This window comes from Anoplophora glabripennis, unplaced genomic scaffold (assembly GCF_000390285.2).
Source record: "Anoplophora glabripennis isolate ALB-LARVAE unplaced genomic scaffold, Agla_2.0 scaffold31, whole genome shotgun sequence".
Classification (NCBI taxonomy): Eukaryota; Metazoa; Arthropoda; class Insecta; order Coleoptera; family Cerambycidae; genus Anoplophora; species Anoplophora glabripennis.
The window spans coordinates 1,405,810-1,428,709 of NW_019416897.1; the positions used below are offsets into that span (position 1 = coordinate 1,405,810).

At 31.6% G+C, this 22,900-nt stretch overlaps 1 protein-coding gene across 2 annotated transcripts in view; it reads left to right on the top strand.

The window, feature by feature from the left end:
- LOC108905738 (prolyl 4-hydroxylase subunit alpha-1) overlaps positions 1–22,900 on the top strand; it is a 33,609-nt gene that overhangs the window by 5,357 nt on the left and 5,352 nt on the right. For both annotated transcript variants that reach the window (XM_018708742.2, XM_018708741.1), the window contains 3 exons: positions 20,703–20,895; positions 21,088–21,239; positions 21,766–21,871. In XM_018708742.2, coding sequence (XP_018564258.1) covers positions 20,720–20,895; positions 21,088–21,239; positions 21,766–21,871 — 434 coding nt within the window. In that variant the 5' untranslated portion in view covers positions 20,703–20,719. The remainder of the gene's footprint in view (positions 1–20,702; positions 20,896–21,087; positions 21,240–21,765; positions 21,872–22,900) is intronic.

A 22,900-nucleotide genomic window follows, 5' to 3' on the forward strand; every position in this document is an offset into this window, starting at 1 on the left:
CAGAAAAGATTTGTAACTGTTGATATTGCGGGAAATAACTACCCTATAGTTAATTGATGAAATATAGTCTCAAGTAAAACGTGGAAACAGAAGGATTTGTTTGTAGTAGCTGTTTTTTACATGTTGGTCATAGGTGGTGTTAGAACATCAAAAATATAAGACATTCACTTAATTTGATAAGATTTTTTATATCTTCACCATTAAGGAAAAATGTTTTATGAATTGTAGAAAAGCTGCAAGAGACTATTTCAAGAGCTTTGCACCTCTGAAAAAATTGTGTATAATTGCTAATGCAAGGAAATGTAAAAAAAGGGGCATTTTTCTCCTTTCTTTCATGTATAACTCGGAGAATATTGACATTAGAGAAATTAGTCAAAGAAAAAAAGTTTCGTTTTGAGATTCTCTTCAAAATAAAAGTGAAATTTTTGTGCATTATTGTTGCTTCAAAAAATCGTGAAAAAAGATCGTTTTTTCATGACTTTATTTAGGACATTGACTTTAGAGCAGCCATATAAAAAAATATGATTCTGAGTACTTCATGATATGGTAGTCTTGCAGAAATTTTTTCATCGAAATAGGCCGGGTAGACTTCGCACAATTGAATTATTGTTAATTAAGAAAATACAGAATTATACTTATTTTTCAATTCTCCCTCACGGTAAAACCAATGATTATTTGGAGCTCCCAATTTTTATACACACCCTTTGGAGTCTCAACTATCAACCCCCATTTAAACTTTTTTCGATTTTATCCATTTTAGCAACAATTTGAATTGTTTCAAAATTTTTTCGAAAAAATGCACAAATATTTAGAGCTGGAGCTACCGTATTTGCATGTTCTTCAAATGTAATTATAGGATCAAATAGAGGAAGGATTGACGAACAAAATCCACTTTTGATCTTGTGGGTACGATAAATCGTCATTGAGATATGAAAGCTCAAAGTTGAAGTGAGTTTACGTATAATAACAATCAAAATAATTTGTTAAATCGGAAATGTATTTTAACTGTTCTGATGCAAAAAAGATTGATACATTTCATAGGGATCAAGCAGAGTCAGAGTGAGAAGTGGGGGGACTATGCGAGCGGAGCAGCATAATTCACTTGCACAACTTTAATTGACTTTTTCTCAGCTTCTACAACATCGATGATTTTTGTTTTAATCGATAGAGGAAAGCGAGATCTATTTGAATCTTTAATGTCGATTAAAAAATCTTTCAATTTAAATTTATATGCAAAATAAAAAACATTTAAAATTTAAATTAAAAAAAAATACAAAGAAGGCTCTATTTTTCAAAAACTACATAGTTTTCGTTGAGATGAATCCTTAAATACGATTGTTCATTTCAAGATTAGTATTTATTTTGAATATAATATTTCTCGAATATAAAAAAATGATGTACAAATTGGTATTTAAAATAAATTAGAAGTCTGCTTCATTGAAAGCCTTTATTTTAAAATATAACGTTAATTTCTTATTGACGTTAATTGAAATACGTTTTGAGAAGAAACTATGTAGAACCTAAGAAAGAAATAAGAGATAATTTTAAATTTGTTTTCTAATAAAATCATCAATTTGTAATTTACATTTATTTGTTAGGTAAATCTTAAATCCCCAAAAATTTAATCCATCTTAATCATTAATTATTTATGCAATGCACATTTTGTAAATTTCTGAGGAAATAATCTGTTATCCACTGCGCAACCTCACTTTAGTGTTTCTTAATAGATTAGATTAATAAATCCTAAGGTAGATTCATCGGTATTTTGAATGACTGGAATGATCCTTAAAAATATTATCAAAAAATCTAAATAAAAAATCAATATTAAACCTAACTAATCCGATTAATGTAATTAATTAGAAAGTAGCAATATTGCCTTGAATAACAGGAATAATTCTGTAAATATTTACCAAATGCAATATTTTTTCATGTTTTATTTTATAGTACAATTGAAATAGGTACCTTCCTCTATCAAATAGCATTTTATTTAGATACAAAAATCATATAATTGCTGTTGAGTAATATTTATTTAATGTAGGTACCAAATTTTTTGCTATAAAGTGAGAATAAGTTGCACTAAAATATCCTGCCAAAATTGCAATATAATAGATAAACTATTGCTTATTCGGATCACATTGTGAAATCTTCTCAACCCAAAAAAAGGCCATGGTCCAATTGGTTTGTGGTTTCAGAAATATTCGCTATGAATAAATTAATAGTAATAATAAATACATATTTTTATAAAGCGTATTTCGAAACAAAAAAAATAAGTTTGTTATCTTGGCTAAGGAAATATGCTATTTTTAGCATTGCGTATCTAATAATACTCGTACATATTTGCCTATTATTTAGCCTTAGTGCGGCCTACCGCACTGTGGCATAGTCCACTTGAAAAAAAATTAACACCTATATTAAAGCTCTTCAGACAGGTCAGTGAGAGAGGTTTATCATTTAGACTCTAAAATGATATAATGACAAATGACACAGCACAAAACAAATGGAAAAGGGGGTATAATCAAATGGACTAAAAATGTAGTAAGCTGTACTGCATGACATCCAAAAGTGATCATGGGCCCAACGTCTGAAAATGGACAACTTTAGATATATAAAGGCGGGTATCCACTTGTGGCAATGCTCCGTAACGTAACAACGAACATGTTATGGCCTGTTGCAAAAGGTGACACGGTTCGCTGCGAAAGTATGTGTGGTTCTGGTTGTATCATTCATTCCGTAACGTAACAAAATAAGGTTACGGGACGACACAGGAACATAAACTCGCAGTATGAACCTGACTGCAATAATGGATTCGTCACTGCAATTGCAGTTAGCAGCAGCGTCATATATTTTTATTCATCTTACAATTTTGAAGAATAAGAAACGGAAATCTCCGGAAATCTTTTCTTTACTCCACTGCATAGCACAAACACAGAAAAACACACTCTTCCTAGTCACTGCAGAAAACAGACTGACCCCAGACCATATACAAAAGACTGACGAAACAAAAAATAAGACAGAATCACATGTGCAACAGGCAAAGTTACGGCCAAAAAGGTAACCCCGTCTCAACATGTTGCAGAAAGTACTGTTGCATCCCTTTGATGTGACGACTAAAGATCAACAACTGATGGTTCGTCCTGGATTAGTTACGCGTGTCAAATGTGTTACACGTATCATGCAACAATTTTCCGTCTCCACTAGCTGTAACGTAACATGTTCGGTTTTACGTTACGGGGTATTTGACACAAATGGATACCCGCCTTAAAGGATCAGGACTATCGGTATCCTCTATTGTCATAGCTGAGAGTATCATTTGGCGTATGGAGTTGTTAAACGTTGCTATATTCTAATGTATTTGGACATTACGTGGATTTTGCAGCACGACAATGCCTCCCCCCTCCCCAACCACCCTCTTTTTCGGAAATGACCCCTTTGACTTTTTGCTATTTCCCAAACTCGAAATGACACTCTAAGGACAACAATAGATGAGATAAAGGCAAAATTGCAAACCGTGCTCAAGACGATACTTAAAGAGGCTTTGCACAAGTGTTTTTCAAACTGGAAACTACGTTGGCGTAAGTGTATAAATCACGGGGAATATTTTGAAGCGGATGGGATAAAAATTGAAGGTTAAATATTTCCTGAGAAAATTTACAATTCCCGTTAGTTTTTGATCAAATCTCGTATAACTTCAAGAGAAAAAATAGTACACCCGTAGGTAGATATTCTAAACTTGACTGACTTCCTCCTTTCGCAGATATGTTCTGAGTACCCACTACACTCCTTAAATCGTGATATGGTCTACTCGGTTCGAACTGAAAAAAATTCTACCCTAATTTCACTTCAGATAACCGATCTTGCTTTCGGGGTTTCTAAATGAACTATAATTTCCGTTAAATGAAACATCCGCAAACCGTTGCCTCGCTTGGAACGATCCCGAAGAGTTATTGCACTGCATAGTCGATGTTTTATATTTTTTAGGGGGCAACGGACCTGTCAAATCGAAAATAGCTTTACTATCGTTTGGATAATGATCTTTGGTAGGTGGTACATTCCTTAGAAATAGAAGGAGGTCGTTTCATTCACTCCGACTTAGTAAAACTGATTTAACTAAGTTTAGAAAATTTTATACAGAGTATCAAATAATAATACAGACTTCAGAGCTGATAGTATTAGTTGACAAGAGAGAATTTTCAAGAGCATGTCTCTTGAAATGTATTTCAAGCTTAAACTCTGTACAGTTACACGATACTGCAGAAATTGGAACAAATTGCCTAGAACTCCTAAACATCTACCATACAGGATGTTAGAAGTTTGACTGCCTTAATTTTAACAGATATAATACATTAAAACAAACAAAAAAACCGTATATGACATGGGTCCTAAACTCAACCATTTCCGAGAAAAAAATTATCAAATTCTCCAACTTGATGTACAAAAGTTCGATTAATTAAGGAATATTGACATAACTGCGTGCATAGAACACCATAAAATACAATGTTTGTCGCTTTTTTGAACTTCTTTATGCTTTATTCTAAAAAATAATTAGCGTTGTAATCATTTTAAAATTTGATAAAATTCATATCGAGCAATCTGACAAAGGCGCGGCGGATAGCACGAGGTACAGCTTAGTACCTCGTGCTATACGTAATTCAGTTAATATCTGGATTGGATCGTGTCTGAGTGTTTTTTGCGTACCACTATTTCCTTTTCTTGAGGCGTTTTCCGTTTCTATACCATACAGAACACGTGGAAAGTCTTAATTAATTGGACGATTTACAAAAACTTAAAAAGTGCCACCTAGTGCTCAGTAATGAACCTACTGTATTTCGAATAAGATCAATTATTTGGCTAAATCGTTTAATAGTAGACTATGAATAATAATTAGTGCAATATACATTCTATCCCTCCTTATTTTTATTGCTTTCGTGTTTAGTAAAAATATATAAGTCGTAGGCAATTTTCTTGTGATTTCAAGACTGAACTTAGAAAAACATTGGAACTGCATTTCTGATATATTTATTAAATCTGTGTTTTCTTTATACACACTCTACATTTTTATATATTTATAATAAGGTTTCATGGATCTATCTCTAATAATAAGGAAGATATGGTCAAGAAAATATGCTAACAATCTTTCTTCTTTAGACCATATAGCCATATAGTCCTATTAAATGGGTCTTTCAATCGCAATTTTAGTCAATTTGCCTGAATTTTTTATATAAGTTAGTTTGAGATATAATATAATAACAATAAGTGACAGTAATTTTTTTTCAACCCCCAGCCAGGGGTGAAAAAAGGTAAAATGAAGGAGTTTCTTCAAAATAACTCAATAGGGGTAAGAGCTAGGAAAAATGTTCTTGTACAGCATAAAATTCTACATAAAAATGGTTTATTGACTTTTTCTTGTACAATTAAAATTAGCAGAGTTAGAGAGACTAGAAATTAAGGGATGATTTCAGAATTAAAAAAATCATAACAAGCAAAATGAATAAATTATATATTTTTTTTAAAAAATATAAACTTTCTTTTCAGAGAAATAGATATATGTACTTTTTTAATTTAAAAAAAAAGTTTTAGCATTTTCAATTTTTTAATCGTTAATTTTTATTATTTAACGCTAAAGCAATATTTTTCTATACCATTCGATTGATTTTTAAAATAATGAAAAGTTGTTTTCGAAATTTTGTTTTAAGATAAAAAATCACGTCCGTTTTGTCAAATTGTTATAAATTTTTTATTAAAAATTGAAAAATATATCTATTTCTCTGAAAAGATAGTTTACATATTTTCGAGTAGATTGAAAAAAGAATTATAAAATACATTCATTTTTCTGCTTGCTATGATTTTTTAAATTTCTGATATCATCCCTTAAATTCAGGTCTCCCTAACTCTGTTAATTTTAATAGTACAAGAAAAAGTCAATGGACCATTTTTTATGTGAATTTCAATGCTCTACAAATTTTATATGAAACTCCTACCCCTTTTGAGTTATTTTGAAAACCCCCTATCTTTTTTCACCCCTGGCCGGGGGTTGAAAAAAATTACTATCACTTATTGTTTTTATATACCTCAAACTAACTTATATCAAAAATTCAGGCAAGTTGAACAAAATTGCGATTTAAAGACCCATTTCATTGGACTAATATCTATCTCTCTTATTATTAGGATTGACCTGTCAAATCTTTTATCACTATGATGTTAAAGAAGCGCTCTCTCGTGATACATAAAAAATACAGTGCGTTTTGTTAAAAAAAATTTATAAGTGGCTTGTATTCCCAAAATCAACGTTGTTTTTCTATAAACAGTTTTATGATCACAAGACTGCACTCACACTTTACCCGTACTGTCACTTTAGCCCGTACTTTTTTAAAAGTACTATGCCATTTCGAATTGTTGTGCCATGACCTATGCACCTTGTAAAATTGTACTTCCTTAGCCTTGGTTAGGAACCTTTGACCTGCCCTTGTTGTTCTGCGACTAGACTCTGTTGGAGCCGACCTATTATCAGAACCTCTAGGCCCGTCCTGATGTTCTCTTTAATTATTGTTAGTTCTAAAACCGCTCCTAAGACAATGTACTTTCATAACGTTTTGCTCTTCTTGACTCCCGGCATCTTCAGTAGTGACTTTGCAAATGCTTACCCGCTACTGATACCGCTTGCTTGGGACCGACATTGTAAAAAACAAATTTAATGAAATAATGAACGGTAAATTTACCAATGTGCGATTTCCTGTTTCCAAATATGCCCATTCTAGGGTTTATAAAAATGTTTGTCGTATATTTATAAATCGCCACACGCGTATAACTTTATTTGATTGAATTTATTTTGGTTTCTATTTTGGGAAAAGACAAACAGAGGTAAAAAATGTTTAGGATTAATTGAAATCTTAAAAAGCAAGACCCGTGATCGTAATAAATAATGCTACACTGTAAAAAGCAAGCAAGTCATCCGAGATCACGAATATCTTGTTTTCCGCTTCATACCCGATCACGCCACAAGCTACGGTCTCATCAAATCATCTGGTTTAATAACACTGCCTTTTCTGTTCTAATTAAATTTGGAGTTATATAAACATCCTGATTGCACATGAAATCGTTTTTCAACGGATATAATCACAATCACATTGGTTGAATACTTTGTTTACTTACAGTCACGATCACCGTTGCAAAATTATTTAATTATCTGCGGATGAATGATGCACTCTTTTGGTGAAACGTGAATAAAATACATTTTGGGGGGGTTTATATACTGTTTAATTCTTTTGGTAGATCTTATTCTAACGCAAATGTTATGATTATTGTTTGAAGTTTTTTTGGAAATTTTGCCACCTGTGAAAAAATTTAAAAAATTTGTGAAAAAAATCCTTGCGCCAAAAGGGGTTATTTTGTATTTGTCTGCTTTTTTCATAAAAATAACCCTTGGCTGGTCCTTTTGGCGGAAGGGTTTGCTTCACAATTTTTTTAATTTTTTCATAGGTGGCAAAGTACCAAAAAAATAAAGAAAGAAGTTGATAAGATTAATTTATAAAAATTCCTGAATATGGAATTGCAAAAATATTGTAAATACCAATAACCGTCAAAAATAAGTATATTTTCCATCACAATTACAATTGAGGGTTGCTTTCGCTGTACAGCAAAAATAAAACGCTCTCTCAACGGTAAAAAATAAAGTATTTTTATTTGAAAACAAAACTCGTGAAAAAAGACGTCTTGTCGGTTCGAGTGTTTGCTGGAGAGTCCCTGTATGTGGAGTCGGTCGTAGGTATATGAGTAAGCATCCGGTCGTCGGCGCCAGTCCGCCGTAGACCCTTCCTGGAACGCTGGTGCGTCCGGCGGCGTCCTGCTGGCGCTCTTGACGTAATGCTTAAAAATGGGTCACTTGCGAACATGTGTACCTACACAATATTTAAAACTTATCATAAGAATCACTTTTTCTGTAGGGATGTTGGATTTAAAATTTTAAGAATATAAAATTATACCTATTCTTTAATTTTATAAATTAAAAAAAATTTACATACAAAAGCTATACAGGAAAACAAAAGAAACATTTAAATTCTATATTCTTGCCTTCTGCTAATTTTGAAGAAGTTTGAAAAGAAATTCTTAATTTAAAACAACCAAAGTCGGAGGGAGGGAAATTTTAGGGGATTGTGCATTCAAAACATCAATAATTATTACACTCATTTAGAAAGAGCAACGCTCAAGGCCGAAGTAACAAACCAATTTCAATTATGTGTAACAAATGTTAAATGTGTTTCTTCGATCCATCCAGACGCTATTTTATTATGGACTAATGATGTTTACCCTGCTATGGATGGGGGTAATAAGTTCTATGTGTATAAATATACACCCGACAAAAGTCCTTGAGACCTTGCGACGCAAAATGTTATTTGATCGACTTAATGACATTGGTGTAACGTTTAATATAGCAAAATTATTCCAGAAATATTTGTTTGGTCGAAAATAATGATTAAAAATAAACGGCTATACTACTAGCTTTGAAACAGTTGAAATGGAGTTCCTCAGAGCACATTTTTAGGACCTATACTATTTACAACATATGTGAACGAATGGTTTTCTGTCTAGAGAAATGGGAAAGTTATGAGTTAAGTAGGTAATACATCTGTTGTATGCAATGCATGTTCCTGGGATTTATTAAATACTGAAGTAGAAAGCGTTTTATCACTATCGTTTAGAAAAAAAAAAACTAATTAGCTTTTTATTCTGACAGGCGATCCCTACTAAATTTTAATTTCCATTCAGATTTGTAGTGAACATTCCACACATTTAGTTGTATCAAAAACAAAAATAGAATAAATTCACTATGTTCCAAAATTTAAAAAAAATCGCTGAATCAGGTCAATTAGTATATAGAAATTGTCACTTTCCTGCAAAATTTACTATTTTTTTTTTGAGCCATGGTTGACAGACCTATAACGTTACCGATTTTTTTTAATAGGACGCTCTATATTTTATAGTATAAATAGCCCTTCTAAAGACGAATTCAGCCTACTTTATACCTACTTTTTTGTCATAGTTGTCAAAAAATGTAAAAAATTGTCTTTTATGTCGTACTGACGACTATTTCACACAATCATAATCTCTTCTATACTTTAAAAAACAGGCAGGAGAGAGTTGCTTGAATGGCCACCACGCTCCTCTGACTTAACCCCACTAGATTTTTTTGTGGGGTTGTCTAGAAAACAAAGTGTATATGTGAACAGACCAGACACTATCGAAGGATTGAAAATCGTATCAGAGAAAAAGTTCAAAACATAACACCAAATGTTATTCCAAATGTAATTGATAACTTTGAACACCGAATTGGGTATTGTGCAATGGTTAATTGAACATTTGCTGTAATAAAATAAAAAGTGGTACTAAATTATTGTTTTCATTTAATTCCCCCATTTTTTGACAACTATGAAAAAAAGGAGGTATAACCTTATATCGCTGAATTATACTATAAAATATAGAACGTCCTATTAAAAAAAATGTCGGTAATGTTATAGGTCTGTCAAACATAGGTCAAAAGAATAGAAAAGACTGCAGAAAAGTGACAATTTCTAATTACTAATTGACCTGTTTCAGCGATTTTTTCCTATTTACTAATTGACTTGTTTCAGCGATTTTTTTAAATTTCACCTGAAAAAAATATGAATTATTTTGGGACAGAGTGTATGATATTCGTCGCCGAGAAATAGTGAAATTTCTGTCGTTTTTAGGTACTGAAATCTTTAAAAGTAAAACGTGTAGAACAAAAGTAAGCACAAAAATAAAATCCTCGATGTTTTGTTTATTCATTGTTACCATTTAAATTTACTCAAATAAAATAATAACTAAAAAAAAGCGTTTGTAAAACATGCGTTTATTGTTATTCTAACCCCACATTTTAAGAATTATTTTCACGTACTTATAAATAAAAGTAAACAATTTTATATGTAGGACTAAGCAAGTAAATGTTATAAGAATATTTACATGTGGAATTATATATAAAAAAGTTAGTATTTTCGTAGATTTCAGTACCTACCTAAAACCTTGATGGTTTGATCGTTTTTTGCACCTGTTTATTCGTTTTACTGCGGCGTCTTTGAAAATACTCAGGTGGCATGACATAACATTCCTATTATTTGATAAGCTTTAGATTATTCAGTTATTAAATGTTTGAAATTATTTGTCTTTGCGGAAAACACTATTTAAAGAATATGGGGCCCTTAACAAATCATCATTTTAAGAAACAATTGGAGTTAGGAAAATATGAAGAATTCGCAAAAATTGCTTTAATAATCTATTTTCTTGTAATTTCAAAATAGGTATTTCTTGAAAAAAATATACAATCCAAAACCATATATTTTAGTTTCTCTCCAAGAAACTGCTATAAATTAAATAATAATTATTAAAATAATTATTTTGTGTTAATTCTTAGTTTACGCATGTTGTGGTGTCTTAGGATATTAAACCTCTTAATATGCACGAAAATGATTTACAATTAAGTAAATAATTAAATTAAATTAATTAAAATTTAAAGTTGTAATTATATATCATGTTATTCTACGAACTACATGAAAAAAATAGCTGAAATGGCAAAGCCACTGCTGCTAGACACTTTAATTGTAGATAAAAAAAATTACATTTTCAGCATGCGATGTTTCATAGTCACGAATTCTGTTCGTTCTCCTAGTTCTAATAACGTTAACACAAGGACTATAACAATATAATAACGTGAAAGGGAATGACATATTTATTGATTGTTGTTATTATTACTCATAAAAACTTTTTTAATATTTACTTAATTGGAAACACTAAGACGATTATCGATGACATCAGCTTCTGCATGGATTATATCAGCTAGTGTTTTTGTTAATGTGTTAATAATATTTTTAAATAAATACTACCTACAGGTATATGATGATAAGATCTGCAAGGTGTTACCGGATTATCGCAGAGCTGTTTATACAGGGTGTTTCAAGTTTTAAGCGCGAGCATGACGATCTTGGACACCGTGAAAGATAGGAGGATTAGGAACTCGGAGAAAAACCAAAATGTACTTGTTAGCTGTTTAGATTTTTTTAAATTCATTCGGTTTTGTCATTCTAGACTTATTTGAAGAGTTATACGAAAATAGAACAGCTATCTTTATTGCTACGTGTTGTTTTCTAGCAGTCGTCATTGATTTCATTTTTTTAAATATAAACTTAATGCTTCTATGCCATATCTTACTGTTAGTGACGTTTCGAGCCAAAAAGTCATCATAGAAGTTATTTTTCTTCAAGGCTGTTGGTATTACAATAATAATTGTTTAAATTACGCAACTTTTAACAATATTACGATTCTGAGTTAGCAATGTTATAGCATCTAATTTGAAACACCCAGTATATGAGGCGGTGTTCACTTATTTTGTTACCTTCTTTACGCTGTGCACATATTTTTGATTGCCATGCTCTAATAAAAATATACCAAATTATTATCTGTAGATGTATTTGTTTTATTTTTAGGCTGCTCGAAAGCCATTCTTTGAAACACAAACAATAATTATCTTGCTTGATGAAGCTAACTAAATACATGTAATTTGGAAAAATGAATGTATTCGAATCAGCAACGTAAACAATTATTTGTTCTGCCACCACGACGCTGACACAGATTTATCAATTCCAAATTAGCCTCGATTGCTTAACTATTGTTTACAATTCTCGTTAATTTCCTCATAGAGATGTTGTGGTGATGTCTAAATATTATTATATAAAGTGATTCGCAGCATGGCTTAACCCCGAAATTGTTCTTTCAACATAACCCACAAAGCATACTGTTGTGTAAAGTACTATTGTTAATGTGAAAATAAGTTTGTTCCTTCTTAAACTCTGCTTCCTAATCAATTCTGTTTTATTTCTGGTTAAAGAATATTTATCGTTGAAGAAATTGACTTATTCATTAAAACGTAAAAATGTGCCGGAAAACAGAACAGATCATAATCAAATATTAAATCTTAGCAATATAAAAGGTTCAACTATTTTCCAAGAAGAATGGTCCGATGTCTCCAGCTCAAAATACGTACCAAGCGGTGACACGTTGTGGATTCAAGAATCATTTGTGGAATTTATGAACCCTAAATGTGAAAATTTTGTCGATTAACGCAGCCATCAAGAGAAAACTGAGCCATTTTGTTTGAAAAATCAGCATTCACTTGTTCCATAATCCATTCAACGAACTCTCTTTGCTCTGCGTGGTCAGTAGCTTAAGTTCTCAAGTCAATTGACTTTGTAAGCATGGAGAAGTAAATATTTCGCGAGAATACACTGTAGATATACAGGGTGTCCCGTAAAGTATGTTACAAACTTTGGGTGGTGATAGTACATAAAAAAATATGAGTAAAAACTCTAATAAACATAACCTCTTAAACGCACCGTTTTGAAGTTATAGGCCTTAAAAGGTGCAACTACAAAAGTAGTTTTTGTGACGTAACTCTTTGTTGGAAAAAGAAAACATAATGAAATTTTCAGGGACTAGTCAGCTTTAGGAAGCCAATAAATAATGTGGATATTAATAAAATTGAGAAAGCGGAAGGGTGTTTTTTTATCACCCTGTATCCTATTTTTTGCCAAAAAAAATTTTTCTGCAAAGATACAGCAAATATCATAAGATTTTTAGAAAGACCATTGAATTTAGAAATTTTTTTGTCTCTTGCATTTTTTATGTAAAATGATTAGTTTTCTAATAAATTTACAAAATGCAAAGGGAGTTTACTCACCGCTAGGTGTTAAATTTGACGTATTCAAAAAGTAGGCGCCTGTCACTTTTAACATAGTTGACATTTGTTACCATATTTTAATCGTGTCTGTTGACGAATTATTAATTTGTGAGTACAATGGCGGATAACAATCGTTTTACTAATCAAGAATATGCCGAAATGCATTTTATTTATGGATTATGTAATGGAAATGCAACAGCTGCTCGAAGAACATACATAGAACGTTATCCGCAGAGACGTCAGCCGTCTACACAATTATTTACTCGGATTCACAGACGGATTATTGAAACTGGTAGTGTGGTACCCCGTTACATACATTGTGGTAGAATTGCTAGAAGACTACCCGCGCAAGATGAACAAATTTTGAGATCTTTTGAACAAAATCCGGGAGAAAGTGTGCGAAGGGCAGCTAATCAGTTACAGCTTTCCAGAATGTCAGTTTGGCGTGTTTTGAAGGAAAACGGCCTTTATGCCTACCATCTCCAAAAAGTGCAACATTTAATGCCTGAAGATCTTCCCCGACGCCTAGAATTCTGCCGAATAATACTTAACCATCACCAACATAATGTGGAATTTATTAGCTCCATTTTATTTACCGATGAAGCCACCTTTACACGAGATGGTTTACTGAACTTGCACAATGCACATGCATGGTCAGACGAAAATCCTCATGCTACCATTGATAGTCATCACCAACACCGATTCTCAGTCAACGTATGGGCTGGAATAATAGGTGACTATTTGCTCGGGCCTTTCTTTCTACCTCAAAGGCTTGATGCAGTAGAATATTTAAACTTCCTAGAAAACCATCTCCCTGAGTTAATGGAAAATGTTCCTTTAAATTTGAGACAATACATGTGGTACCTCCATGACGGGGCACCTGCGCATTTCAGTGTTCATGTTAGAGAGTATCTACATATGCGGTTTCCTAATCGATGGATTGGAAGAGGATATAATGCACCAATAGCCTGGCCACCGCGATCACCGGACTTGAATCCTGTCGATTTTTATCTTTGGGGACACGCGAAATCTCAAGTTTATGCAACCCCTGTTGATACAGAAGATCAACTTAGACTGCGAATTGTAGAAACCTTTAATTTAATAAGAAATAGTCTATTCATATTCCAAAGAGTCAGATTTAACTTTATAAAGAGACTGACAGCATGTATCGATGCAGAAGGAGGTCAATTTCAACATTTATTATAATAACATATTTTGTTTTAGTTCTGTTTTGGTTACTTAATTAAAAAAATTATTTTGGAAATTGATTGTATTCTTAAAAATTCACTAGGCTTAAGAAATGTATGTAAATAATTCGGAAGCACTCATCTCTCTGCATTTTGTAAATTTACTAGAAAACTAAACATTTTACATAAAAAACACAAGAGACAAAAAAATTTCTAAATTTAATGGTCTTTCTAAAAATCTTATGATACTTGCTGTACCTTTGCAGAAAAATTTTTTTTAGCAAAAAATAGGATACAGGGTGATAAAAAAACACCCTTCTGCTTTCTCGATTTTATTCATATCCGCATTATTTATTGATTTCCTAAAGCTGATTAGCCCCTGAAAATTTCATTAAGTTTTCTTTTTCCAACAAAGAGTTACGTCATAAAAACTACTTTTATAGTTGCACCTTTGAAGGTCTGTAACTTCAAAATGGTGCGTTTAAGAGGTTATGTTTATTAGAGTTTTTAGTCATATTTTTTTATGTACTATCACCACCCAAAGTTTGTAACATACTTTACGGGACACCCTGTATTTTCGAAATGTCCTTGATCACGGTGCAGAATTGATGTTTCCGTACTCTCAGCAACACTCACGAATTGCTTTGATGATTTGGGTTGAACGACTTGTTGACAGCCAGAGTGTTCAAGATCACTAATTGATCCAGTCTCTGTTACGCTGTCTTTTTTTTGGCGTGAATTTTGGAACACCCGATACTATAAAACATATTATTTTCATATTAATCTTGGAGTAGTTCTCTGGAGAATTATCTAATTTTGAGACCCAAAATACTGTTGTAACAATATAATAGTAGGTAATGTTATAAGAATATTTATTTATGTTTATTAAAACTCATCGATAGAGGACGCTAGTTGCACTTTATTTAACAAAATAAATATGATACCTTTGCTCATCTCTGCGCATAACAATTTGGACCCAAGATATCCAAATTTGCTTAATTTTAGTGAAAATCAGTATAACATCAAAGAACAATTTTCAAAATAATTCTTTGTCGTTTTATTATTTATTTGGCTACAATACAGATTATCAAAAACTAAATAAATTTGTTCGAAAGCAACTTCAAACTTTTAGATAATATTTCTCAGACCAGTTTTACAGCCACACTTTTAAATCGATGTTCAATTGTTTTTCTGACAGCATACTCGTATTCTGATTACACAGGTTTTTTTTGCAATTTATATACATTTTACCCCTTTGAAATGTATTTCCATCAAATAAGTGCAACAAAATGAGAATTGCAGATTAGACTACTATTTTTGTATAAAATAAACTAATTTTTCATTATTTCTGGAGCACGTGTAATTAAAAAAATTAGGTAGTATTTTTTACCGATTTACTACTTTATTACCAATATTTTTTAAATTCATCAGAAAACAAAAGCTTCACCTCGATTAGTGAAATGACCACAAATCATTTTTTTCAGCATTCGATTACGAAATGATTAGTTCATAGTCCACCTTTACAAATCCAATGCTTAATGAAACACTCTATACAGGGTGTTCTACAAGATCTATGACAAACTTTGACGGATGATATCTGGCCATGCTATTGGACCTTGTTGACCTATCCATTTATTCGGGAAATGATCATTTAAGCAAGCAGTTCCTTGTCTTCCTCAATGTGGTGTTGCACCATTGAGATGGTACCCCATATAAACATAAACAAAAATGAATCAGTCCTGTGGTCATATAAAATAGAAAATATTTGAAATTAATCCAGCTACCATCTGCCAAAGTTTGTCATAGAGCTTGTAGAACACCCTGTATTTCAAATCCACTTGGAAGTGACTTGTAATAAATGTGCGCTGAAATTGCACACATTTATTAATTACTTCGTGATAATGCCTAATATTTTAATGCAAATTAGCCGTGTCTTGCGTGTTTCTTCGTTGACTAACAGCGCTGTATGACGAGACATTAAAAATGAACCTGTCAGAGAGAAAACAATATTGTAAAAACTGCTAATAATAATAGATAAGTAGGTATTATATTGGAATGTAAAATTAGTGGTTTGAGCACGTCCTTGTAACATTATGAGCCGATGGAAAGAAAAAACCTACTTAATACAATAGGTTTATCTCTAAGCAATTGTTACGATGCTTTGAATAATGGCTACTGCTTTTGAAAGTCGTTAATTAACCTTTAGGTACCGACAGAATTATTATCCTGAACTATTAAGAAAATACATAATTTGCATCCTAATCAAAGATCATGTTAGTTGGTTAAATGCGTCCTTAAACTTTGTAGATTTTCAATCAGAGAATAGGGAAATAATATAGTGTCTATTAATAAGTATGCACATGAAACTTAACATATTACCTATGTATTCTATTATATATAATTGTAAATTAGTTTCTAAAGTTACCGAGATAAATTAGATAGTGATTTTTTTATTAATAGAGAAACGATATGTGTATATAGAACCCACTCACTGAATATTTTATCATGCAACTATTAATTTCTTGTGTAGGTAGGTACAAAAATTTGACCACGATTCAATTTAACAAATATTGATGCAATAAGTTGTAAAATACATTTTTCAAGAGTGGGCCGTCAGTCAAGAGCAAAAAGGGTAAAGTACATTCGTAGCTTTAAGAAAATCCTGGAGATGTCGCCAGATCGTGAAACATGGAAGGGATCTGCATAAAATTTCTAGTTTATTTGATTATATAATTCATTAGAAATTTAGCCAATAGCAATTATAAATTTTACGTAGTTACTATGTATTGATAAGCGATTATACTCTTGACGTCGTGGTATAACCGTTTTGGTGTTTCGCCTCCTCCAACAATGTGAACTATGTCATGGTAACGATAGTTTTAACATTTGTCAATAAACGTCAAAAAAAATGGAACGCTTCGGTTCAAGTTCTGAATTATATAATCGTATCGAATACCACTCGAGCAAACGAAAATATTCGATTATACTAACCTCCTCACTCGACGTATATCCTTAAAACACCACTCCAGCTACGCTGTCGTGGTGTTTCGCAGAATACGTCTCGTGACTCGGAAGTATAATCGAATATTTTCTATGCTCTTGTGATATTATAACTGATAATAAACTTCTCTGTAATATTCACAATATGAATGTATAAAACAAATGCAACTGTTCAATGACACTTTATTCATTTCACTAAGAATAAAATCCAGAAGTAACGTTTAGAGTGTGTTCGATGAGATTATGTATAGATATATTATGTGTTCCCGGATTGGATGAATTATACCTGTAATTTTTTTTCGTAAAAAGTGACTTCATAAAATGTTTGCTTCTCTTGAAACTTTGAAGTAGTCTTATAATTCTAAACATTTTTACTGGGTATAATTTGGAAAATCCAAAATCATCTCTAAAGTAAACTGGCATTTGTAAGAGTTATAAAAAATGTTGTTAACAAAAATTATTTCTAATACTGCCCGTTTGTCTACCATTACGAGGCAAAACTCTCTACGAGGTAGATGAGCGGGATTTCCCACACCAATTTGTGCGTAGAAATGGTTTACTTTACGGGACTGAAAATAGCGCACAATTCAAATCCTGTGTTACTTTTGAAACACCCTTTATTTACTTAATTTTTGCAAAACATAAATTCACAAGAACATAACCATTACGCTTTCTGTAACAACAGTCAAGACGTAATGATTTATTTATTTTAACTATTGCTATGCTCTGAAAGATAAACCAATTTGGCCGCTTTTTTTCCTCTTAATTTATTTTTAATTTTCGAATGCACCAGGCCATACAAACCAAATACATATCATTTTCTCTAATCAGGCGGAAGGAATTTGTCTCAATGGCTGGGTATAAATGGTATAACCAACAAGAAATTAATTACGTTGATCTAAAGCAGAATAGAAGTATCAATTTATTAATTTCAGTTATCTTCAAAAAAAAAAATGAACTTCTCATTGAAGAATTTAAAAAATCAAAAAGTAATATGTATTTCGTGATTTTTTCTACCCTTTACAGGGTATAATTGTTTTTTATTTACATCCTTACCAGTAAAAAACAATGTATTAATTTATTGCATCTCTTGGAGTAATTTAAATCTATTTATTTTCATTTGAATGTGGTTGAATGTCCTGAGGATGTGCGCCTATGGATGTCATTTACTCAATTCCCTTATATTTTTATATGGGTATCACATAAAATATGTGTTTGTTTATTATATTATAAAATTCTTCATAAACGAAATTCGCCTATATTACATTTAGCCCAGTTACTGTAGCTGGAAACATAGCAATACCTCCGAATTTTTTATAACTGCACCGATCTTTCTCAAAATTTAGAATTAGGCTCATTTTACCCCCCACTTCAAAACTCATATATGCGCTAGGTGTGCTTTTTGTTCTTAAGGGGTGGAAACCACCCCTTATTGGAAGAAAAAGAAAAAACAAATTTAAGTATTTTATGTAATCAAATCTTTTTTATTTATGCAGTATGAGTGATTCCATGTGCTATTTAACATGAAACTTAATTTCTCCCAAATTTTCAACCCGGAAAAACATTTAAAAACCACCCCTTTGGCTGAAAATAATATAAAAAAATTTGTTCAACTTGAAACATTTTAATCATGCAAATTAAAATTGATTTCTTTATTAAAAAATCTTTTTTATCGATTGCAACTTTTCAACCCTTGAAAAATACCTCTTCTTTCGAAAATAAAATGAAAAAATATATGAATATAAAAGAGTAGAAAAATGTGCATTCGTATTAAATAATTATTGATTGCCTTCTTATAAAATATTATAATGCAAGTTTTCATACCTTCTTTCAAAGCAATTTCACTAGCTTTTACCAAAGCAGTATACAAGGTGTTGTAATCACTTGGTGATCCATTGATAAAAGGTAAAAAATGTATGTTTCATACATCATAATTATTAACTAGTTATCATGCTCATAAAACCATTCCAACCAACGAAATCATTTTCTTCTATTATAATATAGTACTGGTTTATTCGAATATACACTCATACTAAATACATATATATAGAAAAAGGACTTAAATGCTTCAAAATTCTTGTTTGACCTAAATTTTCCAGAAGTATCACCTATACACGTATTTATTTTTTTGACGATAACTTTCTTACTTTTTAAGATTTTTAATCGCACAAAGGTTCATTTTGCAGGGAATTGTAAGGGCTACGTGAACTGTTGAGTTGATCTTTTTTAAGCCCTTCATTTTTAAGTTTGAAGGGTTTAAAGGGCTCGAAAAGGGTGGTTCTCTAATTCATATGATAACTTAAAATGGCGATATCTCGATTAATATTAATTTTAGAGAAATAAAAAATAGAAGCAAAATCTTCAGCAAAAATAAAGCTATTTTTTTTTACTCTTGTATTTTTTCGTACGCCCTTTAATTTTTATGTTACAGCGTAAAAATCGAATTTTTTCAAAAACTTAAAAAATTTACATTTTCAACAATTAATTTTTTTTCGAAATCAAGCTTTGTAAGTGAGTCAAAGACCCAGAACATATTCTTAGAACATAAATGAAGAAATCTTTAAATGGATTGCATTTAATTTTAATTAATATTTCCGTTAATTTTGATTCTAAAGACTTTTAAAACAGCTCATTTTAAAGGTTTTTCAAAGTACTTTAAAAAAGTTCTAATAGTTTTTTTCCTAATATTTATGGTTTTGGCGTTATTTAACGTTAACTGGTACCAATTTAGGTTTTAGCTAACATATAATAATGTTTAAAAATCCATAACTCGGTTTATATTGCAATTAGAGAAAAACAAAATAATGCCATTAGATTTGTTTTTTTATTACCTTTCTTTTTGTTCATTATAACTTTTTCGTTAATTCCAATGGTTTCAGTTATTTGCAAAAAACTTTCCGAAAACAAGCACTTTTTCAGTAAAAAGTCAACATTTTCAATGACGAATTACTCGGAAAGTATTGGATTGTCCAAAAAACTTTATATGACATTTATTACTTAAAATTGACTCCTCTATTGATTCCTGTGGTTATTTTGGGCGTAAAACCCCCGAGAAGGGGTGGGAAACACCCCCAGGGCAAAAGCACACTTCGGCACTATATAAGTTTTGTTCCTTGAGGCATTCCCCATATTCAGTCAAAATTTCACGTCAATCAGTTCAGTTATAAAGAATTCGGAGGTAAAAACCCTGAGGAACTGGACTAATTTCCATATCTCAATCCTTAACCAACGTACAGTAGAATCATATTCGATGCAAAGTAATAAATCATTGCCAGTCAAGGGATCCAGTGCAATACGGTTTTAAGGGGTTTAGAAATTGAATAATTTATGCATTATGAAGGGATCAGTTCACGTCTGGCACCCCTGTTCCTACAAAAATTTCTTTATTCTAATACACTATTTTAAATGTAATATAAATCCAGTTTGTTTTTTAAATTCCACATATGTACTACATTTTACCTCTATACGCGCCATTGTTGTTTACTTGTTTTTTTGGAGGCGTTCTCTGATTTACCACTAAGCTCGTCAGGTTAGTATTTGACGTGTAACCGACCACTTTGTACACAAAAGACCGACAATTTTTTGCTCTACTTTGCATCGAATACGATCCTACTATAGATCTACAATATTGCCAGCTTCTAATGAATCACCTTATGTATGTATATTAAAAATATATCTTGTATGTATATTAAAAATATATCTTGTCGACATAATGCAGACTTAGAAAGAAAATTGTGCGTGTATATCTGATTATGTTAAAATACTTGCAGGACCAGACACCAACAAAATGCACACGCACTTTCTGACGGCCTTCCTGCTGTCCCTCGTGGCCCACTTAGTTAATTCCGAAGTATTCACAGCACTTGCCGAACTAGAGGAACTACTAAACACGGAAGCCGTGCTGATCCATACGCTGGAAAATTATATTAGAGCTGAAGAGCAAAAAATAGATTTATTAAAGAGGTAGGTACCTCTATGCATATTATTAAAATAACAAAATATGTATTAAGGAGTCTCGAGAAGTTCGATAATGTCATCCCTTCTACCACATAAGTCCGTATTTCTGGACCAGTCTCTGCTATTAAAATGAGATATATTATTATTGTTATATCTTATATGTATTTAGAAATATGCTTTTAAAGTCGTTTCCTTTAGATATGCAGATATCTATCAGAGACAACATGACAAAGCCACTGAGGATGTCCAGATGTATATTTCAAACCCCATCAACGCGTACACGCTGGTTAAAAGGCTGACAACGGATTGGAAGCAAGTGGAAGCCTTAATGGGCACAGATATAAGCACTGGTGAGTAACAGAACATTTAAACTTAAGCAAATTAATAACAGCTTAATTGAATTGCGTACGTGTTTTCTTTACATCTGTTTCATTCTCCACACATGTTAAGTGACCTTATAATTTTTACGACAATTAAAAATAAAAACGGAAATACAATTCTGCATGTTCGTTGTTATGTTAATTTCCATCACCATCACCTTATCATCTTCATTTAACATCACCCATCACCATCGTCATCCATCAATATCATCATCATCATCGTCGTCCACCATCATCATCAATCTGTCGACATCAATCGTCGTCAACAGTCGTCGTCATCAGTCGCCTTCCTCGGTCGTCGTCCACTCGTCATCCTTAGTTGATGTCATCCGTCGTACTCATCAGCATCATCATCACCATCATCATCATCATCATCATCATCATCATTATTTTTAATACTTTGATTTGGCAATAATAAATAAATATACGTATACCTAGAGTAAAGCCTTCACTCTCAGTGTATGTATATGTACTTTCTCATCCTTTACTGCCCTAGATTACATGGCAAACATAACTTACTTCAAGGAAACAATGAAATTTCCAACCGATGAAGATTTGAACGGAGCAGCAGTTGCTTTGACTCGTCTTCAGGACACTTACAGGTGAATTTTAAAAAGTTAAAACATTTTAGACACAGGGTGTTACAAAAAAGTAGATGATCCTTAGTTGCATTCTTTGGACAAAAAATAATATGATTTTCCTTAAACTATTTATTATTTGGACGATTATTCAAGATACAGGATTTCAAAGTTAACAATAAAACTAATTTTAAATAACTCCTTTCTCTTTTAAGATATTCAATTGTGCACAGACCTGTATCTCATATCGACACACTTTGTATTATTTTAGTAAAAAAAACGAACGAAGAAGTTGGGGTTGCATCAGCCATTTACCCCTTAACCCTTTAATATCTTTCAGTGCACGCCTGTGATTCAAGAATATTGTTTTTAAATGCTTACCGTTCATAAAAAAATATTGTATTTTGATATGTCGACTATGGCAACAGTTTTGGTTAAAGGTTCTCTTAATTTATTACTTAATTTAATTTGTGAAATAAATTAACTTAAAATCGATATTTTAAGTTATTTGTATTCCAATATTACAAAATTAGACAAATGAAAAAATTCGTATTAAAAATCAAAAGTTTAAAATGTGCCACGTTCATGAATGAACATTCGGATTTTATTAATGAGTGAGAATAAAATGTACTGTAAAATTTATAGTTTTGGCCTTGTGCAGTTGATTTTCACAATTATTGTCAAACTAAAACCACATATTTATGTTGTTGACAAATAAATATTTTTTTTTTCTTTTAAATACTAATTTAAAATAATTTGACTGTTATTGACTGAATGATTTTGTAAAGCTGAGTTTGTCACTTAAGAGAAAGAGACAAATTAATTAATCACATATTCAAGAAAGTCACATGAGTTGGTACAATTTGGTCAAGAATTGAAAAAGTATACAAAAGAAATGTTTGCTCCAAAATATAGTAAAACATAGACATGCACAAGAAGGTATTGCAATCATGTTTTCTTCCATTCATGCTTCAATTTTTCTTATCAAAATTACACAATTCCTTAAAAAACAGCAAAAATTAATGATAACCTTACTTTTAGATAATTTTGACA